Source organism: Lynx rufus, unplaced genomic scaffold, assembly GCF_022079265.1.
Source record: "Lynx rufus isolate CCGP_SWC_20201006 ecotype Redwood Valley unplaced genomic scaffold, mLynRuf1.p SCAF_3, whole genome shotgun sequence".
NCBI classification, from domain to species: domain Eukaryota; kingdom Metazoa; phylum Chordata; class Mammalia; order Carnivora; family Felidae; genus Lynx; species Lynx rufus.
The window spans coordinates 119,587,152-119,609,777 of NW_025814845.1; the positions used below are offsets into that span (position 1 = coordinate 119,587,152).

Sequence of the window (22,626 nt, forward strand, 5' to 3'; positions counted from 1 at the left end):
GTTAAATTTTTTTCAATTAACACCATGTAATAAACATTCTTCTATGTTTATCATTGCTAAACGATTAATTTTGTGGGTGTACAGCATAGTTTTAAAAACAGTTCAATGTTGAATTCAGCCTATTGCTAGCTTTATGTAATTATATGTGAAGACTATGTTGAATGCCATTGTAGGTATTTCTGTCATATATCCTTAGGCAGTTTTTTACAGTCTTAGAAATAGCATTTCTAAGGGACTGGTGGACATTTTCTAGATCTCAAAGAATTATCATTTAGTTAAAAGTTTGTAGTCTTTGCGTTCTAAGGAGGTCCTTCGTGTGTGAAATTTAACATAATTAACCAGTTAGCTAAAACCTTAATTCTTGAAAAGCATGTCTCCTCCATTCACTGATGGAATACTTGACAGGGGGATGCAAAAATGAATAAAACCTTGTGCAGTGCAAGTAATAATTTACTGTAATATGCAGATTTGTTATCAAATAGAATACAATGTGCTTAAAATCTGTACTGGATGGATGCACTAAGACCCTTAGGCTGTGTTGAGAGCCTAAGGTAGTGTACAAAACAGTGGTTACTTGCAACATTTCTTAATGAGAAAATAATGTATTTTTTATTAAGTATTTGGTGGTTGAGGAACAATACAACCCACCACCTCTCTTCCTTGATTACTCATGTTTCTCACTCAGAAGGCAGCGTGCACAGTTTGCTTACTTTTAGCATGTAAATTTGGAGGCAATGTACCGAAGTAGAAGAAATTTAGAAAGGACTGATACAGCTAACATGGGAAGACCAAAAAAAAAAAAAAAAAAAAAAATCACACTAACGGACAACTTTCCTGAGAAAACAAACAAGATGTCACTTGGGATAACCATAACGTCAACACTACGGTGTCATGCCATAAGCGGAGGCGGTACAAGTGTTAAAGTCAGCACAGGCCTCCACGTTTCAACAGACGCCGCAAAACCTGGGCAAGTTTTCAGGGGGTGACACCGACCCCCGGCCAGGCCCAGAAGACAGGGCAGATGAGGACAGCCGTTAGGAACTGCGTTCGCGTCACGCCGGGGAGCCGACGCACAAAGCTACGTCCCCAAGCTCTTCCTCGGGGCCCCGCCCACTCCTCGTCCTAGAGCCCGCTGGGGGCCCAGAGAGGGCGTGGCCAAGGGTGAGGAGAAGAGACCGCGCAAGCGCACTCAGAACCGAGTCAATTAGCCAACTATTAATCTCGCGAGGGTTGAAAGTCGGTGGCGTAGGTAGTTGTCCTGGATGCTGGCGAGATAGATGATTTCTACCAGAGGAAGAAAAGGAGGCGGCGAAACTAGTTCCTCGCGTCGGTCTCTTTCGCTTTCCTTTCCCCTTACCCAACCCTCCGCCCTCCCGTAAATTAACCCGCCTTCCCTGACCTCGGTGACCCAGGTGGCCCCGCCCACTCTCGTCGACGTGATTCCCGCCGTGAGGTAAGCGCCGGTCGAATCCCGAGCCCCGCGGAAGAGGAGGAAGACGAGACCGGGAGGCTGCTGGGCAGGGCTTAGGCTCTTAGCTGAGCCGCGGCGCAGGGGCGCATTCGGGTGGTCCTCTCGCACTTCCGTCAGCTCGTTGCGACGTAGCCACCCAGGCCTAGGCCTCCTCATCTCTGCCGGGCCTCTGGCAGCAGCGGGTGACGCAGACGGAACATCATGTCGTCCGCGGCCGAGCCTCCGCCACCCCCGCCTCCCGAGAGCGCGCCTTCCAAGCCAGCAGCCTCGGCCGCCGGCAGCGTGAGCAACAGCAGCAACAAAGGCGGCCCCGAGGGTGTCGCGGCCCAGGCGGCTCCCTCTGCGGCCAGCTCCGGCCCCGCGGACTCCGAGATGGAGGTGAGGGTGGCTTGTGGCGCGGGGAGAGCGTGCAGGGGGGCGAGGAGCTGGTTCCCTCGCCCAGATTTTAGTGCTCAGACGCAGAGCAGTACTCCACCCCTTCGGCACTCAAACTCGGCCTCAGACCCTTTGGAACCGGAATGATTCTTTCACCCTTGCGCCCTTGTGCTTAACCTACCCACGCCGACTCCTATGGATTTCTGGCATTTCACATTCACATTTACTTATCTCTTTAGCGAACCTTGCCAAATCCTCGAACCCTTTTATTAAACAGATGTTAGTGATTACTGAGGCAGAGAGGGATCTACCCGTTTTTGTTTTCTTGTTTTTTGTTTTTTCCCGGTGGACTCCCATAATTCCCTGGCCCATCCGATTCTTGGTTTTAGTTTCCACTAAACTTGCGGGATGGGCGAGGGAGATGCCCCTTAGTAGTCAGGGAAGGATGCACCGGGTGGGGAAGGCATTTAAAAGCTGCGCATCCGAGGATTCAGGCCTCCTTTTCTTAATCCTGGTCCTTGTGGGGGCGGTATCTGTTCTGGGCAGAAACAATGGCTAGAGCTGGATGGCCGAGTGCGCAGTGGGGATAAGCGGGGCGCAGCTGCTCCTGTGAAGGGAACGGAGGCTCCTCCCAAGCACTGTTCCTTTGGGAGGGAAGCGACCGAGGTAGCAGCAGCCGTCGTGGACGCCCATTTAATTTTGAGTCGGGGGATGGATGGGACGATGGATGAATTGATGAATCTGGGGCGGTTAGCTTTCAGTCCAGCGCAATTCCTCTTTTGAGGCCTTGGCCTTTTTTATTCACTTATTTTTTTATTTTTTGAAAATTGGTACCGCTCGCTGCCGAGCCTGCTCTAAGGACTGGGGTTGGCCAGGGTATGGTGACAGTGCTGCGGGGGTGGAAAGTTTGGGGAGTTGCCAGGCGGGTCTCTTGGGTATGCTCCAAGACTGTGCGATGTCTGGGAACAAAGTGATTGCTTGCTCCTTCCAAATTTTATTCCTGGCCTTCGATCGGTTTTGAGATATTTTAAAGTCGTAGCCCAAAGATTTCTGGGATTTTTCCATCCTTAAGATACAAGGGGTGAAGGTAATACTGCTCTAAAAAAAATGATCTTTTATGCAGTATTAACAAATCAGTAAATGGAAGTGCAGTTTACCATTGAAGCGTTTTTGGCACAGCAGAGTTCTATTTGGGCACCCAAGGTCTAATCTAGAGTGAAGTAACATGTTAATAGTTTATGAGCGAACTTTTAGTGGTGAGGGTAGGTTTTGGTGCAATAGAACATTGATATCCTGTACTTTCAAGTGATTTTAGATCTGTTTCAAATTCCTCACTAGTGTTGCCTTACTTTTCTTACTTAAGGTTTAAAGTGGTTCTTCGGATTACTAGGGCTGTTTAACTTGGATTCCAGCTCCATGGTGTGGGGGTTTGAAGATCCGTCACACTGAAAGCAGTTGTGTGTAAATGGACATTTCTCTGCACAGTGCTGTCCATAGTTTCTGTAAGCTTCTCAAAAGAGTCTCCATTCAAATTTTGGAATAACAACCAGTGTCTCACTAGAGATGTTATTTAAATATCAGAAAGAGTAATAAAGCCTAATTTGGCTTTTATTCGCTGTTTTTAAACTAAAGTGGACTTTAAGTATGGACATTTGTGTTTGATAGCCAGTACCAAATGAAGTCCAGGGTATTTTTATTTGCTCTATGAGGAAATTAGTCTTCTGATAAGTAGAACCTGTGGTAGAACCCAGGTCTGGCTCTGAAACTGATCCATTTCCCACATATTTTACTCTCATATTCTTTCAAGAAGGATGTTTGACAATTTCATTTCTTGAAGAATGACAGTTATTTTAACCTTCTCAGTACAGGAACATTAGTAATTTCATCTTTCATAAGTTTCTTCACTGACTAATTTTAGCCTGGATTTTTTTTCTCTGCATGTTATAGTGTGATTAAAAAAATTTTTTTAAGTAAATGTACTTTCAGTCTTTTCTGAACTGAATTTGGAAGTCATTGAGGTTCCCTGGTAAAAAACAGATTTGAGCAAAAATATGTAATATATTTGGCAGTCTTAAATGCCTTTTTCTTGTTTGAAAGTAGAATTTAAGGTGGGTGTTTTTCAAAATTAGAAAACAAATGAAATCTTGCATTCACGAACTTTTTTTGACAAGGCTGATCTTCCCAGAAATGTTAGCTAGCTTTCACATGTATTCGGTTAAGTTTTCATTTTTGCTTGGATACTGATAAGTCAAGGGAGTAATTCCAGTTTTTGTTTATTATGATCTTTTTGGAGTTGTAGATTGAGCCTATCTTTGCCGTTTTTCGCTATTGACTAGACTGATTGATAGATAGGTACACTAAATGCCGACAGACTAGGCAGATAGACACACTGTGTATGTGTGTCATGTGGCCTCAAGAGTCTTGGAGTCCAAATCCCTTTTTTTTTTTTTTTAACTATGGAAGAAATAATGACTACTATTGGAAACCACATTTTATTTTTTTAGGGTGTATTTGGCCTTTCATGACATCCAATACTATTTTGTGAAGTAGGCTTACAGGTGGCTTTATCCTTTTTACTTGTGGAAACCAGAGATTTGTGATGAGCTTAAGTTACGGTTACACAAGTACCTAAAACTCTTAGCAATGAAGTTAGACTAGAATTTAGGTCATTTGACCTTTTTACTACTCTACCACGTCCAGCCCTCCCAATTTTTTAATCACAGGTAGCTTTATTATACATAGTACTAAGCCCAGATTTGTACATTGTTAATGAAAATTATTCTTTTACCAACTATTCTTAGTTGCTGTTTTGATAGGTGAGTGGAACTTTGCAATATAGTTGTTGCTGTTTTTTGTTTGTGGCATTTTGAATGTCAGGGTGAGTAAATTCACAAGATAGGATATTTACTACCAATTTAGGAATCAGATTGTTAAAGAGTATTTGATTTATGATGCATGAAATTTTTTTATATTTTTCCAGAAGATGGAAATCAGCATGACTAATGATGCTGTATTTCAGGTTTATAGTTACATACAAGCAAGGTAGATACTGCAGTTTTATAATTAAAAAGGAACATGATTTCTTCATAGTATATACTATTTAATTTGGTTTCATAATTATTGAGTAAAAAAAGAGACAGATTTGTTGAGAGTTATTCTTTTATTCTAGGATGATGTAGATAATAGTCTTGTGTTGTTTAAATCTTGGCCAGTAGCCATGTAGTTTACATATTTGGGTTAAATAGGTTGTTTTCATCATGGTGTTTAATTTCATCAAGATATCCTATCAGGTTAGATAACAGCCATTTGAGTATCTAGCAAGTTTGCAGTAGAAATGTATTACTTAGAATGTGTTTTCAGCAGAAATTAGTTTAATAATGATGTGTTGACTATTTTTGAAGAACAATCCATGATTTTTCTTTCCTACCAGGAAGTATTTGATGATGCATCTCCTGGAAAGCAAAAAGAAATCCAAGAACCAGATCCCACTTACGAAGAAAAAATGGTATGCTCTAGGTATATGAATAGAGTCTATAATTACTTAAATTAAGTGACTGAATGGACCAAATTTCTACATTTAATTTTTATAGTTGAGGTACAGATATTCAGTTGAAGTGTGTGTAACATAGGATACTGTAACTTTTGTTGTTTGCATACGTAAAGTACTTCTATACAAATATAGAAGTACTACATAAACGCACAAAATAATATCATATAAATATTTGGGTTATTTTATCTCCCTTTATTTTATGATTTAGTATCAGAGAGTGGGGAGAGTAAAAGACCAGAGAAGTAGTTATTCAAGATGTGTGTATTCTGCATCTATTTACCATTGTACTCTAACGTTTCTTCTTGAATAGTTCGATCCTTGTCATTGGTCTTTTCTTTTCTTTTCTTTTCTTTTCTTTTCTTTTCTTTTCTTTTCTTTTCTTTTCTTTTCTTTTCTTTTCTAAGGTTTTATTTCTAGGTAATCTCTGCGTCCAATGTGGGGCTTGAACTCACAATCCCAAGATCAGGTGTTATTAACTGTATTAACTGAGCTGTATTAACTGAGCCAGTCAGGCGACCTCATCATTGGTTTTCTTTAAACTGAATTCTTCTCAATATTTACCTCTAGCCCAGATGCTTCCAACCATTGTATTTTCATTTTTTGTTGGACATTTAAGTCCCTTTGGTACCTCTTACTTAGGAATATCCAAAATTGAATTTATTCTGTGCCTCACACATATACTTAGTGTTACCTCAATCATTGACAGTTCCTCTTAATATATACCCAAGCTGTCTATAGCAGTACTTCATAATTTTAATAATCTTGCAAGTTAAACATCATAAATACTTCTCTTTTTCCCTTATTGTCCTAATTCATCTTTCTTCTGTTGCATGGGTTATTTCGTTGGCTTCTGTATTTGCTTCCTTTCTTATGATCGGGCCTCTTCCAGATCTCTTCATACATTTTTCCAAATTTTTCAGTCTCCTTAATCATTTCCTTTTTCAACATCATGGTCTTGACTAACATTTTCTTTTTTTAATCAAGCTCCCCTGTCATCTGCTAGCTCCTAACTATAGGTAAGTAAGTCTCAGTATCCACGCTTTATTCTTGAACCAAGGATACTGAATACTACTTGAAAAAACTGAATAATAGTGCTGATTGGTACCAAAATAAATTTATGGTTTTTACTCTCAGGCTTTTGGTATTTATTGCTCAACAATCCCATTTAGCCATTTTAAAACTTTACTTACTATTCTGGTTAAACTTTCTATTGCATTTCTGCCACAGCCTTATTTTCAGTCTTCCTCCACAAAGAATTACAGGCTTTTCTTCAGTTTATTTCCTATTTCCAAACATGTATGGCCTCTGCTGCCCTGTGTCATTTCCTTTTGTTTCAGAGAGAGAAACTGGTTTAAAGCTATTGATTTTAATCTTCCATTTGATTTTATGATTCATGTCCTTCAGGTTCCTAATCTTACTCTATTTTTACTTTTTAAGGATCTGTTTTTTCCCTTTAAGATCTCACATCATTTGATGTTAATATTTTCATTCACAACCAAGGTCTTTGCCTGTTTTTCCCTCAATGTTTGCCATAATTATTCTGTAAATGTTGTTCTGAACTCCTCCTTGGTTCTTTGCAACTAGTTTATAATCCTACTACTACTTGAATGAATGAGTAGTGAGAATTTTGAAGTCATTGATCATGGGTAGAACTATGGTGAACTCTGTACTTAATTCCTTAAGGCTGTAGTTTCAAAACTTGATCATGCAGATCAAGTTTTGGATATTTTTGCTCTGATGGGTTGTGAAGCACTTTGAAAATCTTAAGACATCTAGAGCCATTAAAGGTTTTTGAGCATTAGAGATATGTGATAAGATCTAAGAATGGGGGTGGAGGGGACCCTCTTCTCTGTTGAAACATCATGTCTTAGGACTTTTCTGGTCATCCCCGTTAAAATTTTAGTGCCATTCCCAGTTCCTTTTATCCTGCTTTATTTTCCAAGCATTTACCTTCTGACCATCTTAAATAATGCCTTACGTTTATTTTTGATACTGGAATTTGATGAACAAATGTGCCTTTTCTGGTAGATACACAAAAGTAGTTGCTGAATTGAAAAGCTATTTAAGAAGATAATGTTGATTGAAAACTTTGGAAGAAGTGAAGAATACTTAGTGATTTTTAAATACTGCAGAATAGCACTTCCCTTAAAATGTCTAGCTCTGACCTATCTGAATTAATTTCCATAGCTTAATTTATCTTGATTCCAAATGTAATTACAATAAGTGAATAGATGTTTTTCAGGCCCAACATCTGCTAGTTGCTTCCCTTTTTTATTATATACACATAAAGAAATGAAATACTGTAAAATACGCATAAGTATATTATCAGTACTTTAAAATAATTTTTAATCTTCATAGGGTACCTGGGTGGCTCCGTCAGTTAAACATCTGACTCTTGATTTCAGCTCAGGTCATGATCTCATGGTTTGTGAGATCGAACCCCACATCGGGCTCTAGGCTGACAGTGCAGAGTCTGGTGGGGATTCTCGGTCTCCTCTCTCTCTCTCTGCCCCCTCCCCCCTTGCATGCTCTCTTGTGCATGCTCTCTCTCTCTCAAAATAAGTAAGCTTAAAATTATAAAATAGTTTGTAATTTTCAAAAACAAAAAACTGAAGCTTGTCTTCTATAGGAAATTATCATGGAGAGAAGTATGCTGATTTCAGTGATCTTAAGTTTTTTTGGTTGAAATTCTTCCATTCTCTTAGTGTGGTAATAGAGAAGATTTCAAATGGCAGGTGTTAGAAATGAAAGGAAGAAATAGTATTAATAACTGCATTGGGTTAGTGAGTATTTCATGAACTTAATAGTTTTTGTTTTAAAGTAAGCTCTGTGCCCACCCAGCATAGGGCTCGAACTCATGACCCTGAGATTAAGAGTCTCGTGCTCTACTGACTGAGCCAGTCAGAAGCACCTTAAACATTTTCTTTCTTTCTTTCTTTTTTAATGTTTTATTTATTTTTGAGAGAGAGACAGAGCATGGATGGAGGAGGGGCAGAGAGAGAAGGAGACACAGAATCGGAAGCAGGCTCCAGACTCTGAGCTTGTCAGCACAGAGCCCGACGCGGGGCTTGAACTCACGAACCATGAGATTATGACCTGAGTCGAAGTCAGGTGCTCAACCGACTGAGCCACCCAAGCGCCCCTGGTCAGGAGCACCTTAATAGATGTATTTCAACCTGATGCCTTTTTAAAATTTGGCACAGCTTAACTGATGAATGACCAACACATTTTTTTCCATTTCTGAATAAATTCACTTCTTTGAAAACTGTTTTAATTTTTTAATGTTTTTTGGTCAACCAAATTGCTGTATAATTGACACACAACAGTTTTAATTTTAAGTTAATGAGGTTTGGCAAATTTATGCAATTAGTTAGCCACCTTATAGTCATGATGTAGGACATTTTTATTATCCTGCCCAAAATGAGCTCTTGTCCTTATCCCCTTGAACCCTCCAGATGAGCTTTCTATCTCTAGCTATAATTTCGTGTAAGTAAAATCATAGTACACAGTCTGTGTTTGTCTTCTTTTACTTAGTATAATGCTTTTTTATGTGTGTGTGAGTGTGTGTGTGTGTGTGTATATATATAAGGTATAATGCTTTTGAAACTCATCTATGTTGTTGTATGTCTCAGTAATTCCTTTTTGCTGAGTTTATTGTATAGGGGAATGTTGAAGCTTTGATTTCTGAAGTTGTATTAATATTCTGATAAAATGTGTCTTAAAAACTTTTTGCAGCAAACCGACCGAGCAAATAGATTTGAGTATTTATTAAAGCAGACAGAACTGTTTGCACATTTCATTCAGCCTGCTGCTCAGAAGACTCCAACCTCACCTTTGAAGATGAAACCAGGGCGTCCACGAATAAAAAAGGATGAGAAACAAAACTTGCTATCAGTTGGCGAGTGAGTAAGAGTTTGTATTTCATAGTTGAAACAACCTTATTTTTGATAATCTTTATTAGAAACATTAAAATCACTTCATTAAGAATTTACTTCATTAAGAAAATTGTTTTAGGGCTGTTAACTTATTTGGCCCCAGTTGTTGGCTTGATAAGATGTAGCCATACGTGTATAAATAATTAAGAATAATGCATAATGCCTTAGCTGTTACAGCATTATACTGTTTATGGAATTCAGATGTCATCCATTCCTTGGAGAGAAAACAAATGCAGAGTGTAAGCAACCTGTTTAACATCCCTTAGAAGTAATTAGAATAGTCCAGGCTTGACTTTTGGTCTGATTTGGGATAGGCCCTAGTCATAATCCTCAAACATGCATCAAGTGGATTGCTTTTGTCTGAAGTCTGTGCTTGTGTATGGAATATAGTGATGATTTATAACAGCAGTTTGTTTAAAATTTTTTATTATACTTAGTTGTCCTTCTGTAAATGGAAGTGCCAGATTGTATCCTGCTCTTAGGTGGTTGTTTAAAATGTGTAAAATACCTCTTTAACATGTTTGGTTTATAAATACTGCCTTGGAATTTTTGTGCTGGTTGGATAATCAGGATGTTTAATTAGTAATAACTAGTAGATTTAATATTAATAGATTTAGGGCAATCTCAGTTCTCTGGAATGACCATGTAATTCCCAAGGTGAAAAATGAAAAATAATCAGTAAATAAATACACTTAAAAGAGGAAATTACAAACTCACCAATAACATTAAGTTTACCACACAATTTACAGAAACACGGAAGTGTGAGCTATATCTTGAAGGGATTATGGTCAAAAAGCATAAGCATAATACCTTAATCTTACTTGGATATTCCAGTCATCTAATCTATCTTCTTACCCATTGTGTGTAATCAGAGTGCTTTTGTTTTAATACTTATGAAACTTTATAATAGAGACCCTTGTACTTCAGGTGTTATTTAAATTGTTCTGACTTGAGAAGTTTCAGCTATTTAAATAGCATCAGATGTTGTGCTCTGGAAATGTGAACTACTATAATGGGTATTTTATAGTGTAGTTAATATGTGATGGAAAGAAACATTTGTATTAAGATTATATAACATAAAGGTATTCTATAGTAAATATATAATATATTGTTTAGCTTGGTCTTACTAGTATTATTGGGGACAAGGAGTCTTGGTTTAGCACATTTCTTCTTTAACCTTTAGACCATCTTAAATGGAAATTTAGCTTATGTGAACTAATTAGGGTGATGGTACTGTCTTTAAGTATAAGGATGTGTGTGTGTGTGTGTATATATATATATATATATGTATGTATGTATGTATTTATTTTAATCCATCATCCACAGTTATTTTCACTTAACCCTCAATTTGAAGTAATAAGCACATTCCAGCCTTTATCTTCAGTTTTATGACCATAATAATCAATCATCTTGATAAGAGCCTGTGAGGAGATTTTATTTAAAAAAAAAAAAAATAAGAAAAGAAAGTTAAAGTTCTTTCCTAGTTGGAAGTGCCTGGATGGCTCAGTCAGTTAAGCATCTGACTCTTGATTTTGGCTCAGGTCGTGATCTTACGAACCAGTTCCTGAGATCGATGCAGTGCCCTGTGTTGACAGCAGAGCCTGCTTGGGATTCTCTCTCTCCCTCTCTCTGCCCCTCCCCTTTCTCTCTTTCAAAATAAACGTTTAAAAAAAAAAGTTCTTTCCTAGTTTATGGAGAATAAATTGGAATTGAGGGTAGATCTTTGTATTAAGATTTATAGGGCTAAAAGGAGGAGAAATATGAAAAATAACTAAGACATTCTACTTTGAAGCACATGAAACAAGAATATTCTTGCATATATTTACTGCCTTGGTCTGAGTTTCTGAAGAATTCTTCTGAGAAGGCTAATTATCCTCTTCTTTCAAGCATGTAGTTTTGGTACAGATCAAACTAGCACTTAGATTTAGAAGTTACAAGAGTGGCATAATCTACTGTTTTCTAACTTAAATGAAAATATTTGTTGGAAGTATGAAGGTTCAAAATTGGAAGCTTCAGAATTGGAGAATTGAAGTACTTCTAACCTGAGCCCTTTAGAGATTAAGAAATTTGGCAATATTAAAACTGCAGAAAATTAGTTTTTAAGGGGCTGTATCCGATTCTCTTGGGATGTAGAATCTGGGCATTTGTAATAGGCTTTGAGTAGTTCTGATGAAATCTTGGATGAAGAGTCATTGCTTAAGCACTAAATTTCTGTTCTGCATATTCTGCAGCTTTTGCTGAAAGTTGTAGATTTAAGTATATTTTTAATGGCATAGTTGACATACAATGTTACATTACTTTCAGGTGTGCAGCAGTGATTCCACAACTCTATACATTATGCTATATTATTATCACAGTGAAAGTCACAGTTATATTTTTAATTTTGATTTTTGAGTATAGTTGACATACAGTTGACATTAGTTTTGGGTGTACAGCTTAATGATTGGACAGATTTATACATTATGCTGTGTTCCGCATAAGTATAGTTACCATCGGTTCCATTGCATCACTGTTACAATATTATTGATTGTGTTCCTGTGCTCTGCTTTTTCTTTCTGTGACCTACTCACAGCATAACTGGAGGCCTATATGTCTCTCCCATTCACCCATTTTGTCCAGTGCCCCACCCTTTTTTCCTCTGGCCACTCAGTTTTCTGTATTTACAGTTCTGATTTTGCTTTTTGTTTGTTTATTTCTTATTTTTTTAGGTTTCATTTATGAGTGAAGTCATATGGTATTTGTCTCTCTCAGTCTTATTTCACTTAACATAATACCCTCTAGGTCCAACCATATTGTCTCAGATGGCACAGTCTCATCCTTTTGAAAGTTGTAGTTTTTAAAATGTGATTTCTGGAGCTTTTTTTTTTTTTTTTTCTTTTTCCTGGTGGAAATACTTTAAAATATAACTTCAAATTACAAATTATGAAATTTTTCTGACTGCATAGTTCCTTGAAATGAGATTATCACATTACTTCAGGTGTCACACTGTTGTAATAATTGCATTATATGTATTTTAGAAAGCCATGTAAAATATTTCAGGTTTAAATTTACTAATACCTATTGTTCCACTTTTCTGGTCTTAATGTAAATGCCTCTTAAAAATTATTGTGGAATCTTGGTCAGCTACTTGACTATTATGTTGAAATAGTAGCTGGTAGTTAAAACTAAAGTGCTAATCAGTTGATTTTATCATGAACTTGACAGCTACCGACATCGTAGAACTGAGCAAGAGGAGGATGAAGAACTCTTAACCGAAAGCTCTAAAGCAACCAATGTTTGCACTAGATTTGAAGACTCTCCATCATGTATGTTATACATATTTATAACTACTTGATTTTTTCCAGAATCCCCTTTGAAACATTCTTTGGTTAATGTTTTGGATTTGTTTTGATTGTAATTTATAAAGGGAATTTTTAGTAATCTTTTGAAATTTATTGAATGTGAAGTTTCAGATTTTTTTTGGATGGGAGTGGTAGCATATTAATAGCGATGCTGTATTTCAAAGGGGCATAAAATGCCATTGTGTTTGTTGTTGCCTGAATGTATGTGTAAAACTAGAAATGGATTTTGCCTTGTTTTTGCCTCAGATAAGAAAACTTAATGTGTAAAGAAAAACACTTCATGAACACTTTGGTTAACTGATCTCAGGATTTTGTATTAAGTTAGTTTTAAATTTTTTTCTGAAACATTTGTTTTTTAATGGTTTTCCTAAAGAAAACCTGGTTAACCAGATTTAAGTTTTACATATATATAATTTTGTCTGGTGGCATGTTTGTCTTTACGGAAGCCTGATAGTTTTTTGTTTTTTTTTTTTTTGTTTTTTTTCCTGATCTCCTTTCTCTTACTACTGGATAACTTGTTTGTGTGGTCATAATGGTTGTTAACCAACAGCAAAACTTTATAAAGGTCACTATAGGACCTACAGTTTGGACTTGTTATTTAAATTAACTGTAATTTTAACTCTTAGCAAGTTGAACTTCAGACAAGACAGGATCTGGTTAGAAATTCAGCGATCTGTTTAAAGTATGTATTTTCAGGGGTTTTTTTGGGCTGTGGAATACCCAGTTTCCATTTCTTTTCATGAAGTTAGAAAATAGAGCCAGGTGTTTGGTGCAGAGGGAGAAGGAAATTTGAATTATTTGGGTTGTTTCTTTCTCACATTTCTACATTGTAGCTAGTTTTCCCAGAAAGCAGTGGTTTTTGAAAGACGATAGGGTATAGATGTGCATATTTAAAAAAAATATCTGGTGATTATGATGTGTATACTTAGTAATTTTTCTGGGGTGGGAAATGTGTAGTAAACCCCAGAAGAGATATTGTCTCTTTTGAGCCTGTTAAAAAAGTAACTTATAAAAGGTAAAGGAAAAACAATTTCTGTATATCTTGTCTTATTTCCCCTTTGTTAGGAGGAAAACTAAATCCCCAGAGAATGTCTATGGGTTATCATGGAAGGTGAAAACACTTGGTTTAAAAACATTTGTGATAACATTAAAAAAAGGATATAAAGAGCAAAGAGAGTCTCTAGTACCAATATATATTGGTAACATAAGAACTGAGTGATTGGGGTAGGTAATCCGATGCTTTACAGTCATGTTTTTTGCACTTGGTTATTCTCCTTATCCGTCCGCTCCTTCTCGGCTCCAGATCACAGTGGTTGCTTCTAATGACTTGCAAATTGAAGACAGGAAAGTCACAGAGTAAACTTGTGCAAGTCCAAGTTAAACCCAAGTATCAGATGAAAGGGACAGCCTTTCTTTATTTCTTGTGTCTTTAAAATGTGCATTGTGTTTTCTCTCTTATTCTCAGATGTAAAATGGGGTAAACTGAGAGATTATCAGGTCCGAGGATTGAATTGGCTCATTTCTTTGTATGAGAATGGCATCAATGGTATCCTTGCAGATGAAATGGTATGTGTTTCATAGTTTTTTAGAAGGCCATATTTTTGTAATTGAAAATCCTTTGTACCATGAAATTTATACAAGTTAAGACAGTAGAACATAATTTTTGTTGATTACAATCTAGAACTGTTAGCAAACTAAACTCTGTCAGACTTGCTTTAGTTGCAGAAGCAGAATCTATACTTCAGTTGTGAGAAATTATTATTTATAAAAGTGTAATAAATGTAAAAGTAATACATTTTGAGAAACATGTTTTTGACAGACTTTTGTAATAAAATGTTTTGGCTGTTTCCCTCCACTTCTGTAAAACACAAGTGAGGCTCATTGATTTCTCATCAATGAATATTTTCTCAGTGTGGCAGCTTGTATAATTCTGTCTCAAAACATTTACCTCGTTTACTACTTATTAGTTATGTAGTGAAATGTTTCAAAATTTCCATACAGCGATAGTGCTAAAACACTTAATTGCATGGAGTCAAAAGAAATGGGTCTTACTTCTAGCCCCGCTATGCGACTTTGGGAAAGTCACTTAAACTTCTGGGCCTTATGGGCATGGTAGTAGTACCTCCTTATAGACCTCTGAAGATTAAAAAACAACACTGCTGAGCTTGACACATATCATGTGCTTGCAATTTGTTAGTTATTACAAACACAGCTTTGCTTTTGAATATTTTTGTATGTGAGGAAATACAAATATGGATGTCTACTTTGTTTTTGTTTTTCATTGCTTTGTGGTTACTTTTTCAGGGCTTGGGAAAGACTCTTCAAACAATTTCTCTTCTTGGGTACATGAAACACTATAGAAACATTCCTGGTCCTCATATGGTTTTGGTTCCTAAGTCTACATTACACAACTGGATGAGTGAATTCAAGAGATGGGTACCAACACTTAGATCTGTTTGCTTGATAGGAGATAAAGAACAAAGAGTAAGCTTTTCATGTTCCTTTACATTTTTGATATTAAAACAATTTGAATTTAGGTTTAGGGGAGGGGGGTAACTAGAAGAGGATAAAAGAGAAGGAGTCCAATAGTAAACTTGGGTCTTCACAAATATTCGTAATTTACAGATGTCATATTATCTTGGTGGTCAAGAATCCTACTGGGGAAAAGGAGTTGTAGACTGTATGATGCCATATGAATATAGTTTCTTTTATTTTGAGATTGGTTGTATAAAATCAAAGGGCATGTTCTCATTCTAGAAGCAGAATCCTTGTTTAAAGAAGTTTTGAGTTTGAGAAGTGGTTGGAAATTTGAGGAGCCAGATTTTGTTTAGATTGATATGCATAATGGTAATTAATAGTCACGGTATTTTTTAAAGATGGATTGAGCCAATCATAGTATTTTGGTTAGCTGGTGTGGTATTTATTGAAATAAGTTAAAATGTTGGTTAGTTGAAATTTTTTGGAAGGAAATAATGATACTTTTGAGAATATAAAGTTCAGATTTTAAAGTGTACTATGTTAAAAGTAAATGTACTTAATTTTGTTTCCTCTTCATTTAGCAATCAGTGATGATTCTAGATTTCTTTTTCTCCTTGTATAGATATTTTGGGTATTTTAAGTTACCAAATTGCTTTTTATGTTTTGGAGCCCAATTTAAACCACTTTTTGCTTTACTTTCTTGTAAAATAAGACTTACAATAGCAAAGCCTTAATAGATTGTAAATATGAAAGGAGTGAAAATGGTTACTGCAAACCATCCTTGAGTCTTCACTTTATGGCACAAACCATGCACTCCTTTGCCTAAACCTGTCTCTCCTAAGAATTTTAGCACCTGTTGGAAATGAAAAAAGACATTTAAGAGTTATTTAGTTTATTGAATTTTGCACTAATCAATTCGTCAATTATTTTTTTACTAAATGGCTCTGACACTTAAAAATGATTAGTGAAAATGATTAATGAAGTTAGTTTGAGCCATTTCTGCATGCTTGCATACTATAGGTAACTATCTCTTTTTAATATTTCTACCCTCTTTTATGTATTAGATTACTTGTCATCAATAAATTTAATGTATAGTTTATATCTGCCTGATGTAATTTTTTTCTCTTGCTGCACAGGCTGCTTTTGTCAGAGATGTTTTATTACCAGGAGAATGGGATGTATGTGTAACATCTTATGAAATGCTTATAAAAGAGAAGTCTGTTTTCAAAAAATTTAATTGGAGATACTTAGTTATAGATGAAGCTCACAGGATCAAAAATGAAAAATCCAAGGTAATTTGGTATTTGGAAATGAAAATCATTTGTACCTTCATTTAGAATTTGATCAATATGTGGAATCTTCTAATGATAAATTTGGTTCTTTTAGTTGTCAGAAATAGTGAGGGAATTCAAGACTACAAATCGACTATTATTAACTGGAACACCTCTTCAAAACAACTTGCACGAGCTCTGGTCACTTCTTAATTTTTTGTTGCCAGATGTCTTTAATTCAGCAGACGTAAGTATGTCTTACCGTTTGGTTGGAATGTTAATGTTTTTGTTTAGTGCTATACATTTTTATAATAAAATTGACCTTTCAGCCCTGCTTGAGATAATTGTTAATTTTTCATCTTTTATATGGCCTGGTATAACCTACCAAATTTTTTCTATGCCTCCTGAGAGTTTACTTGTGTCTTTGGGTTTCTTTTTTTTTTTTAACTTCTTTTTTTAAAGTTTATTTATTTTTGAGGGAGGGAGGGAGAGGGAGAGAACACGAGCTGGGGAAGGGCAGAGAGAGAGAGGGAGAGAGGGAGACACAGAATCTGAAACAGACTCCAGGCTCCCAACTGTCAGCACAGAGCCCTACGTGGGGCTCAAACACACAAACAGTGACATCATGACTTGAGCCAAAGTCTCATGCTCAACCAACGGAGTCACCCAGACAAATGTCATTTTACAAACCATTGTTTTCCCCCTCTGGAATATCATAGATTCATATACCAAACAGGTAGTCACGGCCTGAATTTCAGCGGCTGTCGGTGGACTGCCTGTGTTCTTAAGTACTGCTCAGGTTATACCCCAGGTGAATTTGTGAGCTTCACATTGCTTGTGTTTTAAGTCCCATAAATGTACTCTTCCCGAGATTGTCTTCAAATTCGGTAAAACCTGTCTAGCCATCTTTTTTTATGGTCTGACAAACATTGAACCTAAATGTTACCTTTTAATAGATTATTTGCACTCATAAAAATGGTTAGGTACTCAAACTGTTGGCTGTACCTAAGAATATAATGTATGTTGAAAGTCTATGCCGTTTGTAATTTCAATGTTTTGCTGAACCAGAGTTCATTTGTTCATTTTTTAACTTTGTTTCCATGGCTGGAGAGAGCAAGAGATACAGAGAGTGTGCGCGCGAGCGTGTGCGTGCGTGCGTGCGTGTGTGTGTGTGGCTTTGAAGAACTCAATTAAGTTCCAAAAGGGATAATTTTGGATTGTTGTGTTAAGGATCATTTTAAAAGAATAGAGAAATTTGTGTTCTTGGAAGACATTTAACTCAGAAAAATACTTTAGTTCTGCTTTTATGTATTTAGACGCTTTTGTTTGAGATCATTTCTTTTTCTTAGTGCATTGATACTTTGTTTAGCAATAAGTTAAAGTTTTCTTGTAGTTAACACCGTTAATTCTAAGATTATGCTTACTAACAGAGCACAAATATATACCAGATATGCTAAAGAGGTAAGAATATGGAAATGTTACCCTTTTTCAGATCCTACCCAAATACTAATGAAATGTTGGTAATTTAAACTAATTTAGTTAAAATTGACTATTGTTCTGCAAACTTTGTGTTTGAGTAGTCTGAGTAGCCTTAGAGAACAAACTAAAGTGATTTTAATTTTTAAGCTTTTCTAAAGAAAGATATTTTTCAAGAATATTAATTCTCTAATTCTACAGAATTTCTCTTCCAACTATTGTTTTTTTTCATTGTGAAACTTGTCATCTTTGTTTTTGAGAAAATTGTTTAGGAAGTAATCTGATTCTCAAAGTAGTTCTAAAATTAATTGCTAACAGTGACACGTGAAATGTATGGGATTGAACCAAATGATTTTTTGCAATCTACAACTCAAATACTCAACTAATTCTAGAAATCATTGTTATCTCTAGCATAAATAGGGTATTTGTAGTTAATACTGGTAGTTAATATTTCTGATCTTAATATATTTTTCATTTGTTAATCTAGGACTTTGATTCATGGTTTGATACAAACAATTGCCTTGGGGATCAAAAGCTGGTTGAGAGGCTTCATATGGTAAGTATTTTGGAATAAGGTTAAAGCATATTTCTAATGGGAAACATGAGTAGAGAGGTTTAAATTAATGGATTATTTTTCTGTTAACAAACAAAACATAGTGACCAGAATCAGATCTATTTGTTTTTATTTTTATTTTTTTTTAAGTTTATTTCTTTATTTTTGAGAGAGAAAGAGACACCCAGTGGGGCTGGGGCAGAGAGAGAGGGAGAGAGAAAGAATCTCAAGCAGGCTCTGCACCCACAGCGCAGAGCCCGATGTGGGCTCAATCTCACAAATCGTGAGATCATGACCTGAGCTGAAAAAGAGTTGGTTGCTTAACCACGTGAGCCGCCCAGGTGTGCTGCAGAATCAGATCTATTTGAATCCTATCACTTAACCATTTGATCTTACAGTAAGGGGGAGCAGGGTGAGGTATGGTGCTTTTAATGTTAGAACCTAGGATGAAATCCTAATTTAATAAATGCAAAAGTAATCTGAATTTAAGACATGTGGTTCTCAAAGGCTAAGGGGGTCAGTCTTTTGTTTTTAAATCCATTGACTGTATAAGCAACCGCTAATAGTGCATTGTGAGCAGAGTTGGTAATTTTTTGTTTTGATATGTAGCTTTGTTCCTTCTTCATGAAGGTTCACAAGTGAAAGTTGGTAGGTAATTTCTCAAATAGAACCCAGATTAAGATAGCGTGTCGAGCAGAATAAAGCCAGACCTTGTAAATGTGGCATACAAGGCCTTTCATGACCTAACTCATGGGTTCTCAACTCATATTGACATTTTGGTCTAGATAGTTTTAGGTGGTTTTCCTGTTTAACAGCATTTTTGACACTTCCATCCACTATATGCCAATAGCATGTCCCCATTTGTGACAACCAAACGTGTTGCTGGGCATTGTAGGTGCCCCCTGGCGGGGTGTGGGCAGCTCTCCTCCCCAACCCCCATGATTTAACTTTTCTGACATTCTCTAACTTCTGTTACACTTCTTACATCAATTTAATTTGTTAGAATTCCTGACCCCACTGTCAGTTTTCTGTAAACATTGTGCTAATGGCAGTTTCTTTGTCTTTGCCTATCCTTCCTGCTACATCTAGTGTCCCCTTTCCTACTCTCCCCCTCTTTCCCTACCTAGTCCAGCACTCAGTGGTAATGTCGCCTTTTCCACTGAATACCGAGGACAAGGCCAGCCTAGAAATTTCTTTGTATCCCATCTTTAATAATCATGGCATTCTAACTAGAATAGGACTTTGCATAGGGTTTTGAAATGTTTAGTCTACAAATGTTTTTCCTGCTGTGCATTGTAAACACAAAGTCAGGAAACATGTCTTACGTTTGTATCTCCAGCACAGTGCCTCATTCATAGTGGATATTTGAACAGAGGAATAATTAAGTTTATGAATGTTCAAATACTTGTTTCTATATAAATTAATTATGTGTTTTAAAATTCTCGTGTACTGAAATTTAATTATATTAAGTATTTGAAGGTGATAATCTCCTAGATCTCTTTGTTTCGATTTAGGTGGCATTTAAGCATGTAAGCACCCAATTTAGATTTACTTACTAGGAGTGTGGGGTATATATGTAGACTTTGCTTTAATAAATAGGTACATGTACATAAAGCAAACTAAAACAATCCACATAACAAAACCATCCACTTTTGGCATCTCTGTTTTGTTCAGAGTATTATGAAGATGCTTACCAAGTTGGGGCCTGGTAGCTACCTTTCTGTACTCTGTCTTGAAGTTCCTACTGTAGTTCCTGTGGTCTCATGATGAAAGAGGATATTCAGAGTCAGCATAGGTATACTTAGAAATGAGATTTTTCTTACTTGATGTATTAGTTACCTGTTATTGCAAAGTACTCCTAACATCCTCCCCCCACCCCAAAAAAAAAAAACCCTTAATAGTATATATTTTAGTAACTCCAGAATTTATGGGTTGGCTGAGTGGTTTCTTTGCTGGTTTTACCTGGATTTGTCCAGCTGCGTTTACCTGGACAATTCTAGAAAAGGGCCAGTGGGGCTGAAGGTCTTCACTAACATGTCTGGCAGTTGGTGCTGGCTGTCATCTAAGACTACACTAGCTTCCTTACATGATGATATTAGAGAAGTGTTGCTGATTCTTTCACCAGTTTTTAATTTGTTACATATTTTTATAGGCTAGTATAAATAAAACATAGGAAGATAAAAATAAAAAATCTTTAGTTTTGTAGATGTTTTAAATTTCATGAAAATGAACTACATACAATATAACATGGGTAGGTTTACAAACATGCTGAATAAAAGAAATGAGATAAAATGTATACAAATACAGATATACTGTATCTATGTGGGTAAAGTTAAAAATAACAGGCAAAACTAATCTAGGATGTTAAAATAATAAGATTATTGTTTACCCTTGGGGACAAAAAAGAATAGTGACTGGGATGGTTGTAAGAGGGATTTCTGCAGTATTCTATTTTTATCTAGGTGGTAGTTGGTTACATGGGTATGTTTACTTGATTAAAATTTATTAAATTGTATAGTCATGATTTGTGTACTTTATGTGTGGTCTACTTCTGTAAAAAATAGGGTAGTAAATTTTTTTTTACTAAGTTTTTATTTTAATGGTATAGTGTACCATACAGTGTTATATTAGTTTTGGGTGTACAGTATAGTGATCCAACAATTCAGTACATCATCAGTGCTTATCATAAGTGCACTCCTTAATCCCCATCATCTATTTCACCCATCTGCCCACCCACCAAAAGGGTGGTAAACTTAAAAACTGTAACCATAAAAACATTTAAATGTGAGCATAGCTTTAAGTACTGTTGGACAAAGTACCTGCAAGTACAGTAGTCCTGTCCCGTCCCTCCCCCTCCTTCCCCACCACCTCTTGTCTGCAGGTGATATGTTCCAAGATTCCCAGTGGATGCCTGAAACCACAGATAGTACCAAACCCCATACATACGGGTTTTTTTTTTAATACAGACGTACCTGTGATAGTTCAATTCATAAATTAGTCAAGGTAAGAGATTAACAGCAGTAATTATAAAATAGGATAATTGTAAATATTCTGTAACATAAGTTGTATAAATATGGTCTCTCAAAATACCTTACTGTACTGTTGTGATAAGATGATAAAAATGCCTACATGATGAGATGAAGTGAAATGAAGGACATTAGGCATTGTGCTATAGGGTTAGGCTACTACTGACCTTATGATATGTTAGGAGGAGGATCATCTGCTTCCAGACTGTGGTTAATACACAGATAAGGGAGTACTATGACTAGTTTTAAACCTGAAAGTCAGTGACTATTGAAAGCATCAATACTTAAATGTTTTCAGTATTTTGTGACAATATGGCAAGTATATACTCATTGTATGTGTTGAATGAGTAATGATCTTGTATTACCCTTTAGGAATTTGGTAATAAGAAATTACATATTTAGAAGGGAGAAGTCCTAAAAAATAGATAAATTTCCATGTAATAAACAATCTTGAGATCCTGATATAATACTTATAAATAAGGTCATCTCCATTTCTTTTTGATCTGAAAGGTTTTGCGTCCATTCCTCCTTCGTCGAATTAAAGCTGACGTTGAAAAGAGTTTGCCTCCAAAGAAGGAAGTAAAAATCTATGTGGGTCTCAGCAAAATGCAAAGGGAATGGTATGTGTTCTTAGACATTTTGAAATCACTATTGATTCTTCACTAACTTTTGTTTGTACCTTGTTTTCCTAATTGTGTCTTCAAGGAATTCCTGTTTGCTCTCTGAACTCAGACTGAAGAGTTTTCTGGTCATATGACTTAGGACTTGCTAATCAAATTTATAATACAAAGACTTGAAACTAGTAGCTGACAGAATCAGAGTGGGAGGTTCATGAATCCAAGGATTAAACTTCGCATTTAACTAAACAGGGGTATATATATAAACCCTTCTACTTGGATTTTTTAAAAAGAAACTGATGGCACAGATGTAGGCATATAGTTAACTTGGTGGTTCACAAATACTGGATTGTGGATTAGTGCTAATCTCTGATGAAGTTGGAGATTGTAGAGATAGAAAATTCATGTGCTTTCTTTTAAATTGTAAAGCTACATATGTTTAATTTATAAGACTCCATTCTGAGTTGATGTGTTATTTTAGGCAGGATAAAATGGCCTTTTGTGAATTTATGGTGGTAATACATGGTAGCTAT

General features: G+C 36.2%; 1 protein-coding gene across 1 annotated transcript in view; it reads left to right on the top strand.

The window, feature by feature from the left end:
- The first annotated feature begins 1,305 nt into the window (after positions 1-1,305).
- SMARCA5 (SWI/SNF related, matrix associated, actin dependent regulator of chromatin, subfamily a, member 5) overlaps positions 1,306-22,626 on the top strand; it is a 37,761-nt gene continuing 16,440 nt past the window's right edge. The window contains exons 1-10 of the mRNA XM_047091045.1: positions 1,306-1,849; positions 5,277-5,351; positions 9,132-9,298; positions 12,536-12,636; positions 14,138-14,238; positions 14,977-15,156; positions 16,287-16,442; positions 16,537-16,668; positions 18,385-18,453; positions 21,987-22,096. Of these exons, the coding sequence (XP_046947001.1) occupies positions 1,673-1,849; positions 5,277-5,351; positions 9,132-9,298; positions 12,536-12,636; positions 14,138-14,238; positions 14,977-15,156; positions 16,287-16,442; positions 16,537-16,668; positions 18,385-18,453; positions 21,987-22,096 (1,268 nt within the window). The 5' untranslated portion in view covers positions 1,306-1,672. The remainder of the gene's footprint in view (positions 1,850-5,276; positions 5,352-9,131; positions 9,299-12,535; positions 12,637-14,137; positions 14,239-14,976; positions 15,157-16,286; positions 16,443-16,536; positions 16,669-18,384; positions 18,454-21,986; positions 22,097-22,626) is intronic.